At 44.5% G+C, this 18,118-nt stretch overlaps 1 protein-coding gene across 1 annotated transcript in view; it reads right to left on the reverse strand.

The window, feature by feature from the left end:
* The window catches only part of LOC115193092 (anoctamin-2), a gene marked incomplete at its 5' end in the record, with an annotated part of 123,495 nt that overhangs the window by 49,747 nt on the left and 55,630 nt on the right, over nt 1–18,118 (reverse strand). The window contains 2 exons of the mRNA XM_029752074.1: nt 5,138–5,197; nt 11,619–11,693. Coding sequence (XP_029607934.1) covers nt 5,138–5,197; nt 11,619–11,693 — 135 coding nt within the window. The remainder of the gene's footprint in view (nt 1–5,137; nt 5,198–11,618; nt 11,694–18,118) is intronic.

Raw genomic sequence — 18,118 nt, forward strand, 5'->3', positions numbered from 1 at the left:
ACTTGTAGATAACCTGTAGCCAGTGGGTTTGGCGACGAGTATGAAGCGAGGGCCAACCAACGAGAACATACAGGTCGCAGTGGTGGGTAGTATATGGGGCTTTGGTGACAAAACGGATGGCACTGTGATAGACTACGTCCAGTTTGCTGAGTAGAGTGTTGGAGGCGATTTTGTAAATGACATCGCCAAAGTCAGGAATTGGTAGGATAGTCAGTTTTACGAGGGTATGTTTGACGGCGTGAGTGAAGGAGGCTTTGTTGCGAAATAGGAAGCCGATTCTAGATGTAATTTTGGATTGGAGATGCTTAATGTGAGTCTGGAAGGAGAGTTTACAGTCTAACCAGATAGCTAGGTATTTGTAGTTGTCCACATATTCTAAGTCAGAACCGTCCAGAGTAGTGATGCTGGTCGGGCGGGAGGGTGCAGGCAGCGATCGGTTGAAGAGCTTGCATTTAGATTTTCTTGCATTTAAGAGCAGTTGGAGGCCACGGAAGGAGTGTTGTATGGCATTGAAGCTCGTCTGGAGGTTTGTTAACACAGTGTCCAAAGAAGAGCCAGAAGTATACAGAATGGTGTCGTCTGCGTAGAAGTGGATCAGAGAATAACAGCAGCAAGAGCGACATCATTGATGTATACAGAGAAAAGAGTTGGCCTGAGAATTGAACCCTGTGGCACCCCCATAGAGACTGCAAGAGGTCCGGACAACAGGCCCTCCGATGTGACACACAACTTTATCTGAAAAGTAGTTGGTGAACCAGGCGAGGCAGTAATTAGAGAAACCAAGGCTGTTGAGTCTGCCGATAAGAATATGGTGATTGACAGAGTCGAAAGCCTTGGCCAGGTTGATGAAGACGGCTGCACAGAATTGTCTTTTATCGATTGCGGTTATGATATCATTTAGGTCCTTGAGCGTGGCTGAGGTGCACCCGTGACCAGCTCGGAAACCAGATTGCATAGCGGAGAAGGTACGGTGGGATTCGAAATGGTCAGTTATGGTTAGACTCATACTGACAGGGTTATGGATAGACTCATACTGACAGGGTTATGGATAGACTCATACTGACAGGGTTATGGATAGGACTCATACCTACAGGGTTATGGATAGACTCATACCTACAGGGTTATGGATAGACTCATACCTACAGGGTTATGGATAGACTCATACTGACAGGGTTATGGATAGACTCATACTGACAGGGTTATGGATTGACTCATACCTACAGGGTTATGGATAGACTCATACTGACAGGGTTATGGATTGGACTCATACCTACAGGGTTATGGATTGGACTCATACTGACAGGGTTATGGATAGACTCATACTGACAGGGTAATGGATAGACTCATACTGACAGTGTTATGGATAGACTCATACTGACAGGGTTATGGATAGACTCATTCTGACAGGGTAATGGATAGACTCATACTGACAGGGTTATGGATAGACTCATACTGACAGGGTTATGGATAGACTCATACCTACAGGGTTATGGATAGACTCATACTGACAGGGTTATGGATTGGACTCATACTGACAGGGTTATGGATTGGACTCATACTGACAGGGTAATGGATAGACTCATACTGACAGGGTTATGGATAGACTCATACTGACAGGGTTATGGATAGACTCATACTGACAGGGTTATGGATAGACTCATACTGACAGGGTTATGGATAGACTCATACCTACAGGGTTATGGATAGACTCATACCTACAGGGTTATGGATAGACTCTGACAGGGTTATGGATAGACTCATACCTACAGGGTTATGGATAGACTCATACCTACAGGGTTATGGATAGACTCATACCTACAGGGTTATGGATTGGACTCATACTGACAGGGTAATGGATAGACTCATACTGACAGGGTTATGGATAGACTCATTCTGACAGGGTAATGGATAGACTCATACTGACAGGGTTATGGATAGACTCATACTGACAGGGTTATGGATAGACTCATACCTACAGGGTTATGGATAGACTCATACCTACAGGGTTATGGATAGACTCATACCGACAGGGTTATGGATAGACTCATACTGACAGGGTTATGGATAGGACTCATACTGACAGGGTTATGGATTGGACTCATACTGACAGGGTAATGGATAGACTCATACTGACAGGGTAATGGATAGACTCATACTGACAGGGTTATGGATAGACTCATACTGACAGGGTTATGGATAGACTCATACTGACAGGGTTATGGATAGACTCATACTGACAGGGTTATGGATAGACTCATACTGACAGGGTTATGGATTGGACTCATACTGACAGGGTTATGGATAGACTCATACTGACAGGGTTATGGATAGACTCATACTGACAGGGTTATGGATTGACTCATACCGACAGGGTTATGGATAGACTCATACCTACAGGGTTATGGATAGACTCATACTGACAGGGTTATGGATAGACTCATACTGACAGGGTTATGGATAGACTCATACCTACAGGGTTATGGATAGACTCATACTGACAGGGTTATGGATAGACTCATACTGACAGGGTTATGGATAGACTCTGACAGGGTTATGGATAGACTCATACTGACAGGGTTATGGATTGACTCATACTGACAGGGTTATGGATAGACTCATACCTACAGGGTTATGGATAGACTCATACCTACAGGGTTATGGATAGACTCATACCTACAGGGTTATGGATAGACTCATACCTACAGGGTTATGGATAGACTCATACTGACAGGGTTATGGATAGACTCATACTGACAGGGTTATGGATAGACTCATACTGACAGGGTTATGGATAGACTCATACTGACAGGGTTATGGATAGACTCATACTGACAGGGTTATGGATAGACTCATACTGACAGGGTTATGGATAGACTCATACTGACAGGGTTATGGATAGACTCATACTGACAGGGTTATGGATTGACTCATACTGACAGGGTTATGGATAGACTCATACCTTCAGGGTTATGGTGAGACTCATACCTACAGGGTTATGGATAGACTCATACTGACAGGGAAATCATGTACCTGTTTACAGAAAGCCTCAACATCTCTCTAGCTAGTCTACCTTCTCTCTCTATATATAATCTGAGGTAATCTGCGGAAGGTAAGCAGCTTTTGGCTAAACCAACCAGAGCAGGGGTTCACGCACGCACGCGCGCTCGCACACACACACACACACACACACACACACACACACACACACACACACAGGTTTATTTACTAAACTGCAGTTAAGCCTTAGCATTAGCATCCTCCAGTTCAAAACAATGGAACCTTTGTTAGCATCCTTCAGATAAAAACAATGGAAGCTCTGTTAGCATCCTTCAGATAAAAACAATGGAAGCTCTGTTAGCATCCTTCAGATAAAAACAATTGAAGCTCTGTTAGCTTGATCTTTAACAAAACAGTAGGAGCTCTTCAGCATGCTTTGTTTAACAAATTGAATGGAACTCCTCCCTCTCTCTTCCCTCCCTCCCTCTCACCCCTTCCACAACTTCTCTCTGTCCCTCCCTCCCTCCCTCTCTCCTTCCCTCCCTCCCTCCCTCCCTCCCTCTTCCCACGACTTTTCTCCCTCCCTCCCTCCCACCACTTCTTTCTTTCCCTCTCCCTCTCTCCTTCCCTCCCAGAACTTCTTGCTTTCCCTCCCTCCCTCTCTCTTTCCCTCACTCCTTCCCTTCCTTCCCTCGCTCCCTCCCACCACTTCTCTCCCCCCTCCCTCCCTCTCTCTCCTTCCACCACTTCTCTCCTTCCACCACTTCTCTCTTTCCCCCCCCTCCTTCCCTCCCTCTTTCCTTCCTTCCTTCCTTCCTTCCTTCCTTCCTTCCTTCCTTCCTTCCTTCCTTCCTCCCTCCCTCTCCTTCCCCCTGTCCTTCCTTCCTTCCCTCTCCTTGCCTCCCTCTGTCCTCCCCTCCCACCACTTCTTTCCCTCCCTCCTCCCCTCCCACCACTACTTTCCCTCCCTCCCTCCCTTTCTCTCTCCTTCTCTACCGCCTTCTCTCCTTCCCTCGCTTCCTCCCACCACTTATTTCCCCCCTCCCTCCCTCCCTCCCTCACTCCCTCCAATCCTCCCTCCTTCTCTCCTTTCATTCCTCCCTCCCTCCCTCCCTCCCTCCCTCTCTCGCTCCTTCCATTCCTCCCTCCCTCTCTCGCTCCTTCCATTCCTCCCCCCCTCCCTCTCTCCTTCCATTCCTCCCGCCCTCCCTCTCTCCTTCCATTCCCCCCTCCCTCCCTCCCTCCCTCCCTCCCTCCCTCCCTCCCTCCCTCCCTCCCTCCTTCCCTCCCTCCCTCCCTCCCTCCCTCCCTCCCTCCTTCCCTCTCTCCTTCCATTCCTCCCTCCTTCCCTCTCTCCTTCCATTCCTCCCTCCTTCCATTCCTCCCTCCTTCCCTCTCTCCTTCAATTCCTCCCTCTCTCCTTCCATCCCTCCCTCTCTCCTTCCATCCCTCCCTCTCTCCTTCCATTCTTCCAACCCTCCCTCTCTCCTTCCATTCCTCCCTCCCTCCCTCTCTCCTTCCAATCCTCCCATTCTCCCTCTCTCCTTCCATTCCTCCCTCTCTCCTTCCATTCCTCCCTCCCTCCCTCCCTCCCTCCCTCTCTCCTTCCAATCCTCCCATTCTCCCTCTCTCCTTCCATTCCTCCCTCTCTCCTTCCATTCCTCCCTCCTTCCATTCCTCCCTCCTTCCCTCTCTCCTTCCATTCCTCCCTCCTTCCATTCCTCCCTCCTTCCCTCTCTCCTTCAATTCCTCCCTCTCTCCTTCCATCCCTCCCTCTCTCCTTCCATCCCTCCCTCTCTCCTTCCATTCTTCCAACCCTCCCTCTCTCCTTCCATTCCTCCCTCCCTCCCTCTCTCCTTCCAATCCTCCCATTCTCCCTCTCTCCTTCCATTCCTCCCTCTCTCCTTCCATTCCTCCCTCCCTCCCTCCCTCCCTCTCTCCTTCCAATCCTCCCATTCTCCCTCTCTCCTTCCATTCCTCCCTCTCTCCTTCCATTCCTCCCTCTCTCCTTCCATTCCTCCCTCTCTCCTTCCATTCCTCCCTCTCTCCTCCCATTCTTCCCTCTCTCCTTCCATTCTTCCCTCCCTCCCTCCCTCCCTCCCTCCCTCCCTCCCTCCCTCCCTCCGTCCATCAGTTGTACCTGTGAGAGCATCTTGTCCTTCTCTCCCTCCTCTGCATCACCATACCTCACTCCACCCAGCTGCAAATAATGGAATACATAATGTCATCACACACAAACACACATTAATGGAGCTAAGCTGTCTTTGGGAGTAAATATTATTTTGTATACCAACATTTCACAATACACACCTGAATACTAACACACAACACACACCTGTATGCTAACACACATTTGTACACTAACACACACACACCACACACCTGTATGCTAACACACACCTGTATGCTAACACACACCTGTATGCTAACACACACCTGTACGCTAACACACACCACACACCTGTATGCTAACACACACCTGTATGCTAACACACACCTGTACGCTAACACACACCTGTACACTAACACACAATACACACACCATATATACCTACAGTACCAGTCTAAAGTTTGGACACACCTACTCAAAACTAATGAAATAACACACATGGAACCATGTAGCGATCAAAAAAGTGATAAGTTAAACAAATCAAAAAATATTTTATATTTGAAATTCTTCAGAGTAGCCACTCTTTGCCTTGATGACAGCTTTGCACACTCTTGGCATTCTCTCAGCCAGCTTCATGAGGTAGTCACCTGGAATGCATTTCAATTGACAGGTGTGCCTTGTTAAAAGTTCATTTGTGGAATTTCTTTCCTTCTTTCCTAATGCGTTTGAGCCAATCAGTTGTGTTGTGACAAGGTAGGGGTGGTATACAGAAGATAAAAGAGAAGCGACTGTCCATCATTACTTTAAGACATGAAGGTCAGACATTGAGACATGGTCAGTCAATCCAGAGAATTACATTTTTTACTATTTTCTACATTGTTGGATAATAGTGAAGACATCACAACTATCAAATAACACATATGTCATCATGTAGTAACCAAAAAAGTGTTAAACAAATCAAAATATATTTTATATTGAGATTCTTCAAATAGCCACCCTTTGCCTTGATGACAGCTTTGCACACGCTTGACATTCTCTCAACCAGCTTTATCTGGAATGATTTCCCAACCGTCTTGAAGGAGTTCCCACATATGCTGAGCACTTGTTGGCTGCTTTTCCTTCACTCTGCGGTCCGACTCATTCCAAACCATCTCAATTTGGTTGAGGTCGGGGGATTGTGGAGGCCACTTCATCTAATGCAGCACTCCATCACTCTCCTTCCTGGTAATATTGCCCTTACACAGCCTGGAAGTGTGTTGGGTCATTGTCCTGTGTAAAAACAAAATGGAAAGTCCCACTAAGCCAAAACCAGACGGGATGGCGTATCTCTGCAGAATGCTGTGGTAGCCATGCTGGTTAAGTGTGCCTTGAATTCTAAATAAATCACAGACAATGTCACCAGCAAAGCACCCCCACACCATAACGACTCCTCCTCCATGCTTCATGGTGGGAAATTCACATGCGGAGATCCACCGTTCACCCACACCGCGTCTCACAAAGACGCGGCGGTTGGAACCAAAAATCTCCAATTTGGATTCATCAGAGCACATTTCAAATGTCCACTGGTCTAATGTTCATTTATCGTGTTTCTTGGCCCAAGCAAGTCTTCTTCTTATTGGTGTCCTTTAGTAGTGGTATCTTTGCAGAAATTCAACCATGAAGGCCTGATTCATGCAGTCTCCTCTGAACAGTTGATGTTGAGATGTGTCTGTTACTTGAACTCTGTGAACCATTCATTTGGGCTTCAATTTCTGAGGCTAGTAACTCTAATGAACTTATCCTCTGCAGCAGAGGTAACTCTGGGTCTTCCTTTCTTCCTCCAGTATTTATGCTGCAGTAGTTTATGTGTCGGGGGGCTAGGGTCAGTCTGTCACACTCTGGAGTATTTCTCTTGTCTTTTCCGGTGTCCTGTGTGAATTTAAATATGCTCTCTCTAATTCTCTCTTTCTCTCTCTCTCTCGGAGGACCTGAGCCCTAGGACCATGCCTCAGGACTACCTGGCTTGATGACTCCTTGCTGTCCCCAGTTTACCTGGCCGTGCTGCTGCTCCAGTTCCAACTGTTCTGCCTGCAGCTATGGAACCCTGACCTGTTCACCGGACGTGCTACCTGTCCCAGACCTCCTGTCCCAGACCTGCTGGAACCCTGACCTATTCACCGGACGTGCTACCTGTCCCAGACTTGCTGTTTTCAACTCTCTAGAGACAGCAGGAGCGGTAGAGATACTCTCAAAGATCGGCTATGAAAAAGCCAACTGACACTTACTCTTGTGTTGCTGACTTGTTGCACCCTCGACAACTACTATGATTATTATTATTTGACCATGCTGGTCATTTATGAACATTTGAACATCTAGGCCATGTGCTGTTATAATCTCCACCCGGCACAGCCAGAAGAGGACTGGCCACCCCTCATAGCCTGGTTCCTCTCTAGGTTTCTTCCCAGGTTTTGGCCTTTCTAGGGAGTTTTTCCTAGCCACCGTGCTTCTACACCTGCATTGCTTGCTGTTTGGGGTTTTAGGCTGGGTTTCTGTACAGCACTTTGAGATATCAGCTGATGTAAGAAGGGCTATATAAATACATTTCATTTGATTTGATTTTGATTTGATTTGATTCCTTTCCTGTGACGTCCTCACGAGAGCCAGTTTCATCATAGTGCTTGATTTTTTTTGCAACTGAAGAAACTTTCAAAGTTCTTGACAATATCCGGATTGACTGACCTTCATGTCTTAAAGCAATGGTAGACTTTAATTTCCCTTTGCTTATTTGAGCTGCTCTTGCCATAATAGGGACTTGGTCTTTTACCAAATAGGGCTATCTTCTGTATTACACCCCCCACCGTATCACAACACAACTGATTGGCTCAAATGCATTAAGAAGGAAGGAAATTCCACAAATTTACTTTTAAGAAGGCACACCTGTCAATTGGAATGCATTCCAGGTGATTGCAATGCATTCCTCAATGAGGCTGGTTGAGAGAATGTCAAGAGTGTGCAAAGCTGTCATCAAGACAAAGGGTGGTTATTTGAAGAATCTCAAATATAAAATATATTTTGATTTGTTTAACACTTTTTTGGTTAGTACATAATTCCATATGTGTTGTTTCATAGTTTTTTTACAATGTAGAAAATAGTAAAAATAAAGAAAAACCTTTGAATGAGTAGGTGTTCTAAACCTTTTGACCGGTGGTGTAGCTCTATATCTATCTATCTATCTATCTATCTATCTATCTATCTATCTATCTATCTATCTATCTATCTATCTATCTATCTATCTATCTATCTATCTATCTATCTATATCTATCTATCTATCTATCTATCTACAGTGCCTTGCAAAAGTATTTATTCCCCTTGGCGTTTTTCCTATTTTGTTGCATTTGGATTTCATGTAATGGACATACACAAAATAGTCAAAATTGGTGAAGTGAAATGAAAAAAAATTACTTGTTTCAAAAAAATCTAAATATGAAAAGTGGTGCGTGTATATGTACTCACCCCCTTCGCTATGAAGACCCTAAATAAGATCTGGTGCAACCAATTACCTTCAGAAGTCACACAATTAGTTAAATAAAGTGCACCTGTGTGCAATCTAAGTGTCACATGATCTGCCACATGATCTCAGTATATATACACCTGTTCTGAAAGTCCCCAGAGTCTGCAACACCACTAAGCAAGGGGGCACCACCAAGCAAGAGGCACCATGAAAACCAAGGAGCTCTCCAAACAGGTCAGGGACAAAGTTGTGGAGAAGTACAGATCAGGGTTGGGTTATAAAAAAATATCAGAAACTTTGAACATCCCACGGAGCACCATTAAATCCATTATTAAAAAAATTAAAGAATATGGCACCACAACAAACCTGCCAAGAGAGGGCCGCCCACCAAAACTCACAGACCAGGCAAGGAGGGCATTAATCAGAAGCAACAAAGAGACCAAAGATAATCCTGAAGAAGCTGCAAAGCTCCACAGCTGAGATTGGAGTATCTGTCCATAGGCCCACTTTAAGTCGTACACTCCACAGAGCTGGGCTTTACAGAAGAGTGGCCAGAAAAAAGACATTGCTTAAAGTGTTTGCCAAAAGGCATGTGGGAAACTCCCCAAACATACACTGCGTGCACAATTATTAGGCAAGTGAGTATTCTGATCTTATCATTATTTCTATTCACATTTTCGAACTCCAAACCATATAAACTTGAATGCTTATTGGATTTAATCATTTTCAGGTGATATGTATTTGTGTAATGAGGGAGGGTCTGGCGAAAGTGAATAACACCTTATATCAAGTTGTGCATAATTATTAGGCAGCCTCATTACCTCAGGTAAAATGGGCCAAAAAAGAAATTTAACTGACACTGAAAGCAAAAAATGTAAAATGCCTTTCAGACGGCTGCGACACTCTTTAAATAGCTAAACTATTGAGGCGTGACCACCGGACAATCAAAGGTTTTGTTGCGAATAGTCAACTGGGGCGCAAAATGCATGGGGAAGAAAAGGCACAAATTAACTGTAAAAGACTTGAGAAGAATTACACGTCAAACTACTAGGAACCCATTATCCTCCAGTGCCACCGTATTCCAGAACTGCAACCTACCTGGAGTGTTCAGAAGTACAAGGTGTCAAGAGCTCAGAGACATGGCCAAGGTCAAGAAGACTGAAACAAGACCACCACTGAATAAGATTCATAAGTTGAAGTCTCAAGATTACCAGAAGACAGATTTTTCAAAGGTTTTATGGACAGATGAAATGAAAGTGACTCTTGATGGACCAAATGGATGGGCCCGTGTCTGGATCAGTAATGGACACAGGGCACCACTTTGAGTCAGGTGCCAGCAAGGTGAAGGAGGGGTACTGGTATGGGCTGCTATCATTGAGGATGAGGTAGTTGGACCTTTTCGGGTTGAAGATGGACTGAAACTCAACTTCCAAACCTACTGCCAGTTTCTGGAAGATTCTTTCGTCAAACAGTGGTACAGAAAGAAGTCCTCAGCATTCTAGAAGGCCATGATCTTTATGCAGGACAATGCTCCATCACATGCATCCAAGTACTCCACTGCTTGGCTAGCCAGCAAGGGTCTCAAAGATGCCTGAATAACGACCTGGCCCCCTTCCTCACCCGACTTAAATCCTATTGAGAACTTGTGGGCCCTTCTCAAACGTGAGATTTACAGTGAGGGAAGACAATACACCTCTTTGAACAGCATTTGGGAGGCTGTGGTTGCTGCTTCAGCGAAAATTGATCGTTAACAGATCAAGAAACTGACAGACTCCATGGATGGAAGGCTCATGGCAGTTATTGAAAATAAGGGTCACTATATTGGTCACTGAATATTTTTGAAAGGCCAAAAATGTTATATAATTGTCATTTTGTGTTACTTATCTGTTACACTTACTCTAAAAATTGAGAATCAACAAGTGAGTTGAGAGGAAATTATTTTTGTAATTTAGTTGCCTAATAATTGTGCACACTTATATATTTCCCTGAGAAAGACACAACTCACTTTTCCTTTGTTAAACATTCAGGTTTGAGGTTCAATAACATTTTGGATTGACTGAGAGCATTGTGTTTGTTCAACAATAAAATTAATCCCGAGGAATACAATTTGCCTAACAATTGTGCACGCAGTGTATGGAAGAACATACTCTGGTCAGATGAGACTAAAATTGAGCTTTTTGGCCATCAAGACAAACGCTATGTCTGGCGCAAACCCAACACCTCTCATCACCACGAGAACACCATCCCCACAGTGAAGCATGGTGGTGGCAGCATCATGCTGTGGGGATGTTTTTCATTAGCAGGGACTGGGAAACTGGTCAGAATTGAAGGAATGATGGATGGCGCTAAATAAAGGGAAACTCTTGAGGAAAACCTGTTTCAGTCTTCCAGAGATGTGAGACTGGGACGGAGGTTTACCTTCCAGCAGGACAATGATCCAAAGCATACTGCTAATGCAACACTCGAGTGGTTTATGGGGAAAGATTTAAATGTATTGGAATGGCCTAGTCAAATCCCAGACCTCAATCCAATTGAGAATCTGTAGTATAACTTAAAGATTGCTGTACACCAGCGGAACCCATCCAACTTGAAGGAGCTGGAGCAGTTTAGCCTTGAAGAATGGACAACAATCCCAGTGGCTAGATTTGCCGAGCTTATAGAGACATACCCCAAGAGACTTGCAGATGTAATTGCTGCAAAAGGTGGCTCTACAAAGTAGATTATGCACGCTCAAGTTCTGTTTTTTTTGTCTTATTTCTTGCTTGTTTCACAATAATAAAATATTTTGCCTTTTCAAAGTGGTAGGCATGTTGTGTAAATCAAATGATACAAACCCACCCCCAAAATCTATTTTAATTCCAGGTTGTAAGGTAACAAAATAGGAAAAATGCCAATGGAGGTGAATACTTTCGCAAGCCACTGTATCTCTCTATCTATATAGATATTATATTCATTCACCTTCTGATATCCAGTGAATATCACTCTATCTATATAGATATTATAATTATTATAATAAATACCTCACTCCTTTTGGCTCCTCTCTTATTCCGTCTCTTCTCTTGTAGGATTTGATCATACTCTGGCCTGGGGGTTTCCTGAGACACAAACACAAACACTGAAGGCACACAAACACACAGACAATATATACTGGATTTCACACTATGATCACTAAAAGGTGCAACAATGACGTCTAGTTGATTATCCATTTCTAGATCAAACATGCTCAGTTAAAGATTAATTGTTTTATTTAACAAGGCAAGTCAGTTTAGAACAAATTCTTATTTATAATGGTGGCCTACTCCAGCCAAACCCTCATGACACTGGGCCAATTGTGCGCCGCCCTATGGGACTCCCAATCACGGCCGGTTGTGATACAGTCCGGGATCAAACCCGGGTCTGTAGTGACGCTTCTAGCACTGCGATGCAGTGCCTTAGAGCCCTGCACCACTCAGGATCCCAGGATTAATAGATAAATAAGGTAAAAAGTTCCCATTTATAGATAATCAGGTCAAACATACCCAGTTATCAATAATCAGGTAAAACATGCCCATTGACAGAAAATTAGGTAAATGAAATCAAACTTTGTCACATGCGCCGAATACAACAAGTGTAGACCTTACTGTGAAATGCTTACTTACACACCCTTAACCAACAGTACAGTTCAAGAAAGAGTTAAAAAAATATTTACCAAACAATCTAAAGTCAAAAATAATAAAAAGTAGCACAATAAAATAACAATAATGAGGCTAAATACAGGGGGTACCGGTTCCCTAGTCAATGTGCGGGTATACAGGTTAGCCGAGGTATTTTATACATGTAGGTAGGGGTGAAGAGACTATGCATAGATAATGAACAGCAAGTTGCAACAGTGTAAAAACGTAAATAGCCCGGGTGGCCATTTGATACATTTTTCAGCAGTCATATGACTTGGGGGTAGAAGCTGTTAAGGAGCCTTTTGGTCCTAGACTTGGCACTCCGGTACCGCTTGCCATGCAGTAGCAGAGAGAACAGTCTATGACGTGGGTGACTGAAGTCTGACAGTGTTTTGTGCTTTCCTCTGACACCGCCAAATATTTAGGTCCTGGATGGCAGGAAGCTTTGCCCCAGTGATGTACTGGGCCGTACGCACTACCCTCTGTAGCGCCTTACGGTCAGATGCCGAGCAGTTGCCAAACCAGGCAGTGATGCAACCAGTCAGGATGCTCTCGATGGTGCAGCTGTAGAACTTCTTGAGGATCTGGGGACCCATGCCAAATCTTTTCAGTCTCCTGAGGGGGAAAAGGTGTTGTCGTGCCCTCTTCATGACTGTCTTGGTTTGTTTGGACCATGATAGTTTGTTGGTGATGTGGACACCAAGGAGATTGAAATTCTCGATCTGCTCCACTATAGCTCCGTCAAGGTGAATGGGGGAGTGTTCGGCCCTCCTTTTCCTGTAGTCCACGATCAGCTCCTTTGACTTGCTCACGTTTTGGGGAGAGGTTGTTGTCCTGGCACCACACTGTTGTCGGTGATCAGGCCTACTACTGTTGTGTCGTCGGCAAATTTAATGATGGTGTTGGAGTTGTGCTTGACCACGCAGTCGTGGGTGAAAAGGGAGTACAGGAGGGGACTAAGACAACACTCCTGAGGGGCCCCCATGTTGAGGATCACCATGGCAAATGTGTTGTTACCTACCCTTACCACCTGGGGGCGGCCCATCAGGAATTCCAGGATCCAGTTGCAGAGGGAGGTGTTTATTCCCAGGGTCCTTAGCTTATTGATGAGCTTTGAGGGCACTAAGGTGTTGAACGCTGAGCTGTAGTCAATGAACAGCATTCTCATGTAGGTGTTCCTTTTACCCAGGTGGGAAAGGGCAGTGTGGAGTGCAATAGAGATTGCATCATCTGTGGATCTGTTGGGGTGGTACGCAAATTGGAGTGGGTCTAGGGATTCTAGGATAATGGTGTTGATGTGAGCCATGACCAGCCTTTCAAAGCACCTCATGGATACAGACTTGAGTGCTACAGGTCGGTAGTCATTTAGGTAGGTTAGCTTGGTGTTCTTGGGCACAGGGACTATGGTGGTCTGCTTGAAATACGTTGTTATTACAGACTCGGTCAGGGAGAGGTTGAAAATGTCAGTGAAGACACTTTCCAGTTGGTCAGCGCATGCTCGGAGTACACGTCCTGGTAATCCGTCTGGCCCTGCGGCCTTGTGAATGTTGACCTGTTTAAAGGTCTTTCTCACATTGGCTACGGAGAGCGTGATCACACAGTCGTCCGGAGCAGTTGATGCTCTCATGCATGCTTTAGTGTTGCTTGCCTCAAAGCGAGCAGAGAAGTTATTTAGCTCATCTGGTAGGCCTTTGCAGTCCGTAATAGTTTGTAAGTCCTGCCACATCCGACGAGCGTCGGAGCCGGTGTAGTATGATTCAATCTTAGTCCTGCATTGACGCTTTGCCTGGAATTTCTTCTAACCATCCCGGTTAGAGTCCTGCTCCTTGAAAGCGGCAGCTCTAGCCTTTAGCTCAGTGTGGATGTTGCCTGTAATCCATTGCTTCTGGTTGGGGTATGTACGTACAGTCACTGTGGGGATGACGCCATCGATACACTTATTGATGAAGCCAGTACTGATGTGGTGTACTCCTCAATGCCGTCGGAAGAATCCTGGTACATATTCCAGTCATTATTCCAAAACATTCCTGTAGCTTAGCATCTGCGTCATCTGACCACTTCCTTATTGAGCGAGTCACCGGTACTTCCTGCTATAATTTTTGCTTGTAAGCAGGAATCAGGAGAATATAGTTATGGTCAGATTTGCCAAATGGAGGGCGAGGGAGAGCTTTGTACGCGTCTCTGAGTGTGGAGTAAAGGTGGTCTAGAGTTTTTTTCCCTCTGTTTCCACATTTAACATGCTGATAGAAATGAGGTAAAACTGATTTAAGTTTCCCTGCATTAAAGTCCCCTGCCACTAATAGCGCCACCTCTGGATGAGCGTTTTCCTGTTTGCTTATGGCCTTATACAGCTTGTTGAGTGCCATCTTAGTGCCTGCATCGGTTTGTGGTGGTAAATAGACAGCTACGGAAAATATAGATGAAAACTCTTGGTAAATACTGTGGTCTACAGCTTATCATGAGATACTCTACTTCAGGCGAGCAAAACCTTGAGACTTCCTTAATATTAGATTTTGTGCACCAGCTGTTATTTACAAATAGACACAGACCGCCACCCCTTGTCTTACCGGAGGCAGCTGTTCTATCTTGCCGATGAACAGAAAACCCAGGCAGCTGTATGTTATCCATGTCGTCGTTCAGCCACGACTTGGTGAAACACAAACTGTAATATCTTATAATGTCCTGTTGGTAGGATAGTCGTGATTGGAGCTCATCCATTTTGTTATCCAATAATTGCACATTGGCTAATAGGACTGACGGTAAAGGGGGATTAGTCACTGACCGTCGGATCCTTACAAGGCACCCCGACCTACGACCCCGATATCTCCGTCTCTTCTTCATGTGAATAATGGGATTTGGGCCTTGTCGGGTGTCTGAAGTAAATCCTTCGCATCTGACTCGTTAAACAAAAAATCTTCATCCAGTACGAGGTGAGTAATCGCTGTCCTGATATCCAGAAGCTCTTTTCATCATAAGATACGGTGGCAGAAACCTTCTTTACAAAATAAGTTTCAAATAACGTGTAAAAACACACACAATAGCACTATTGGTTAGGAGCCCGTAAAACGGCAGCCATCTCTTCCGGCGCCATCATAATATCCATGCTGTTAAATCAGCTTCTTGATATGCCCCACCTGTCAGGTGGATAGATTATATTGGCTAAAAAGGAGAAATGCTAATTAATTATTAGGGATGTAAACAAATTTGTGCACAAAATTTGAGAGAAATTAGCTTTTTGTGCGTATGGAACATTTCTGGGATATTTTATTTCCGCTCATGACACATTGGACCAACACTTTACATGTTGCGTTTATATTTTTATTTAGTATGCATATGAAGTGGGTAAAACAGGGTGTAAACATTGAAGGGACCAGTGTTACTATATACATAGGGCAGGGTCTCAAGGTGCAGGGTAGTGTGCCGGGTGGTAGCTGAATAGCAACAATTTCACATCACTCCAGTGTTAACTTGCTAAATTGTAATTACTTCGCTACTATGGCCTATTTATTGCCTTACCTCCTCATGCTATTTGCACACACTGTATATAGACTTTCTTTTTTTCTATTGTGTTCTTGACTGTACGCTTGTTTATTCAATGTGTAACTCTGTGTTGTATGTGTCGCACTGCTTTGCTTTATCTGGGCCAGGTCGCAGTTGTAAATGAGAAGTTGTTCTCAACTAACCTACCTGGTTAAATAAAGGTGAAATAAATAAAAAATTATGACTAAGTTCATGGCAGGGTGCTGACTATAACAGTCTGATCGCCTGGAGATAGAAGCATCAGACCGAGAGACTGAAAAACAGCAACTGTACTGTCTCTGCCTTTTAGATGGTAGTGCGGTGAACAGGCCGTTCACGGGTGGCTGAGGTCCTTGATGATCTTCTTGACCCTGGTGTAAAGCGTTGGGCTGACTGCAGCACTCTCTGGAGAGCCCTGCAATTGCGGACAGTGTAATTGCCATACCAGGCAGTGATACAGCCCGACAGGATGCTCTCATTGGTGCATCTGTAGAAGTTTGTGAGGGTCTTAAGGGCCAAGCCAAATTCCTTCAGGCTCCTGAGGTTGAAGGGGTGCTGGGCCATTTCAGGTTGTCGGTGATGTGCATGCCGAGGAGCAGATAGCACACTGCTTAAATAGACCCTGAAGCGCTTAAACACAGCGTGGCCAGTAATAAACTGCTTCTGAACATCTCTAAAACCCAAGAGCATAGTATTTGGTACAATTCATTCCCTAAGCTCTAGACCTCAACTGAATCTGGTAATGAATGGTGTGGCTGTTGAAGAAGTTGAGGAAACTAAACTAATTAGTGTTAACTTCACTTGTAAAATGTCATGTCAAAGCATATAGAGTCAATGGTTGTAAAGATGGGGAGAGGTTTGTCCGTAATAAAGAGATCTGCTGCTTTTTTTGACACCACACTCCAAAAAGCAAATCCTGCAGGCTCTAGTTTTATCTTATCTTGATTATTGTCCAGATATGTGGTCAAGTGCTGCAAGGAAAGACCTAGTTAAGCAGCTGCTGCCCCAGAACAGAGTGGCACATCTTGCTATTCATTGTAATCAGAGGGTTAATATAAATACAATGCATTTCAGTCTCTCTTCTTCTTTTTACAAGACTCATTAATGTGTTAAAAATTCCAAATTGTTTGCATAGTCAACTTACACACAGCTCTGACACACACTTACCACACCAAATATGCCACCAGGGGTCTTTTCACAGTCCCCAAATCCAGGCCAAATTCAAGAAAGTGTGCAGTATAATATAGAGCAATTATTGCATGGTGTGGACCACAGGAAGAGCAGAGGTTGCTTTTGTAACAGCTAATGGGGATTCCAATAAAATAACAAACACAGAAGCAGCTCTTTCTCCAGCTAGCTAACTGCATTAACAGATCTTGAAGCAGCTCTTTATCCATCTCACTGCTTTAACAGGCACTGAAGCAGCTCTTTATCCATCTCACTGCTTTAACAGGCCCTAAAGCAGCTCTTTATCCATCTCACTGCTTTAACAGGCACTGAAGCAGCTCTTTATCCATCTCACTGCTTTAACAGGCCCTAAAGCAGCTCTTTATCCATCTCACTGCTTTAACAGGCACTGAAGCAGCTCTTTATCCATCTCACTGCTTTAACAGGCACTGAAGCAGCTCCTTATCCATCTCACTGCTTTAACAGGCCCTAAAGCAGCTCTTTATCCATCTCACTGCTTTAACCTCTTATGGCTAGGGGGCAGTATTTTCACGGCCGGATAAAAAACGTACCCGATTTAATCTGATTATTACTCCTGCCCAGAGAATATGCATATAATTATTAGCTTTGGATAGAAAACACTCCAAAGTTTCTAAAACTGTTTGAATGGTGTCTGTGAGTATAACAGAACTCATTTGGCAGGCCAAAACCTGAGAAGATTCCAAACAGGAAGCGCCCTCTCTGACCATTTCTTGGCTTCCTTGATCATCTCTAACCTAAACAGGGGATCTCTGGCATGACGTGACACTTCCTACGGCTCCCATAGGCTCTCAGAACCCAGGAAAAAGCTGAATGACGTAATTCCAGGCCCAGGCTGAAACACACTAGCGCTTTTGCTAAGTGGTCTATCAGCGGACAATGGGACTCAGGCTCGTGCACGAGACAACCCCATGTTTTTATTCTTTCGTCTTTGAACGGATACAACGACTCCCAGTCGGAATATTATCGCTTTTTTACGATTTTAAACAGCGGTTGACATGCTTCGAAGTACGGTAATGGAATATTTAGAATTTTTTTGTCACGAAATGCGTCGTGCTCGTAACCCTTCTTTACCATTCGGATAGTGTCTTGAAGGCACAAACAAAACGCCGCTATTTGGATATAACTATGGATTATTTGGA

The sequence above is a fragment of the Salmo trutta genome, chromosome 4 (genome assembly GCF_901001165.1).
Source record: "Salmo trutta chromosome 4, fSalTru1.1, whole genome shotgun sequence".
NCBI lineage: Eukaryota > Metazoa > Chordata > Actinopteri > Salmoniformes > Salmonidae > Salmo > Salmo trutta.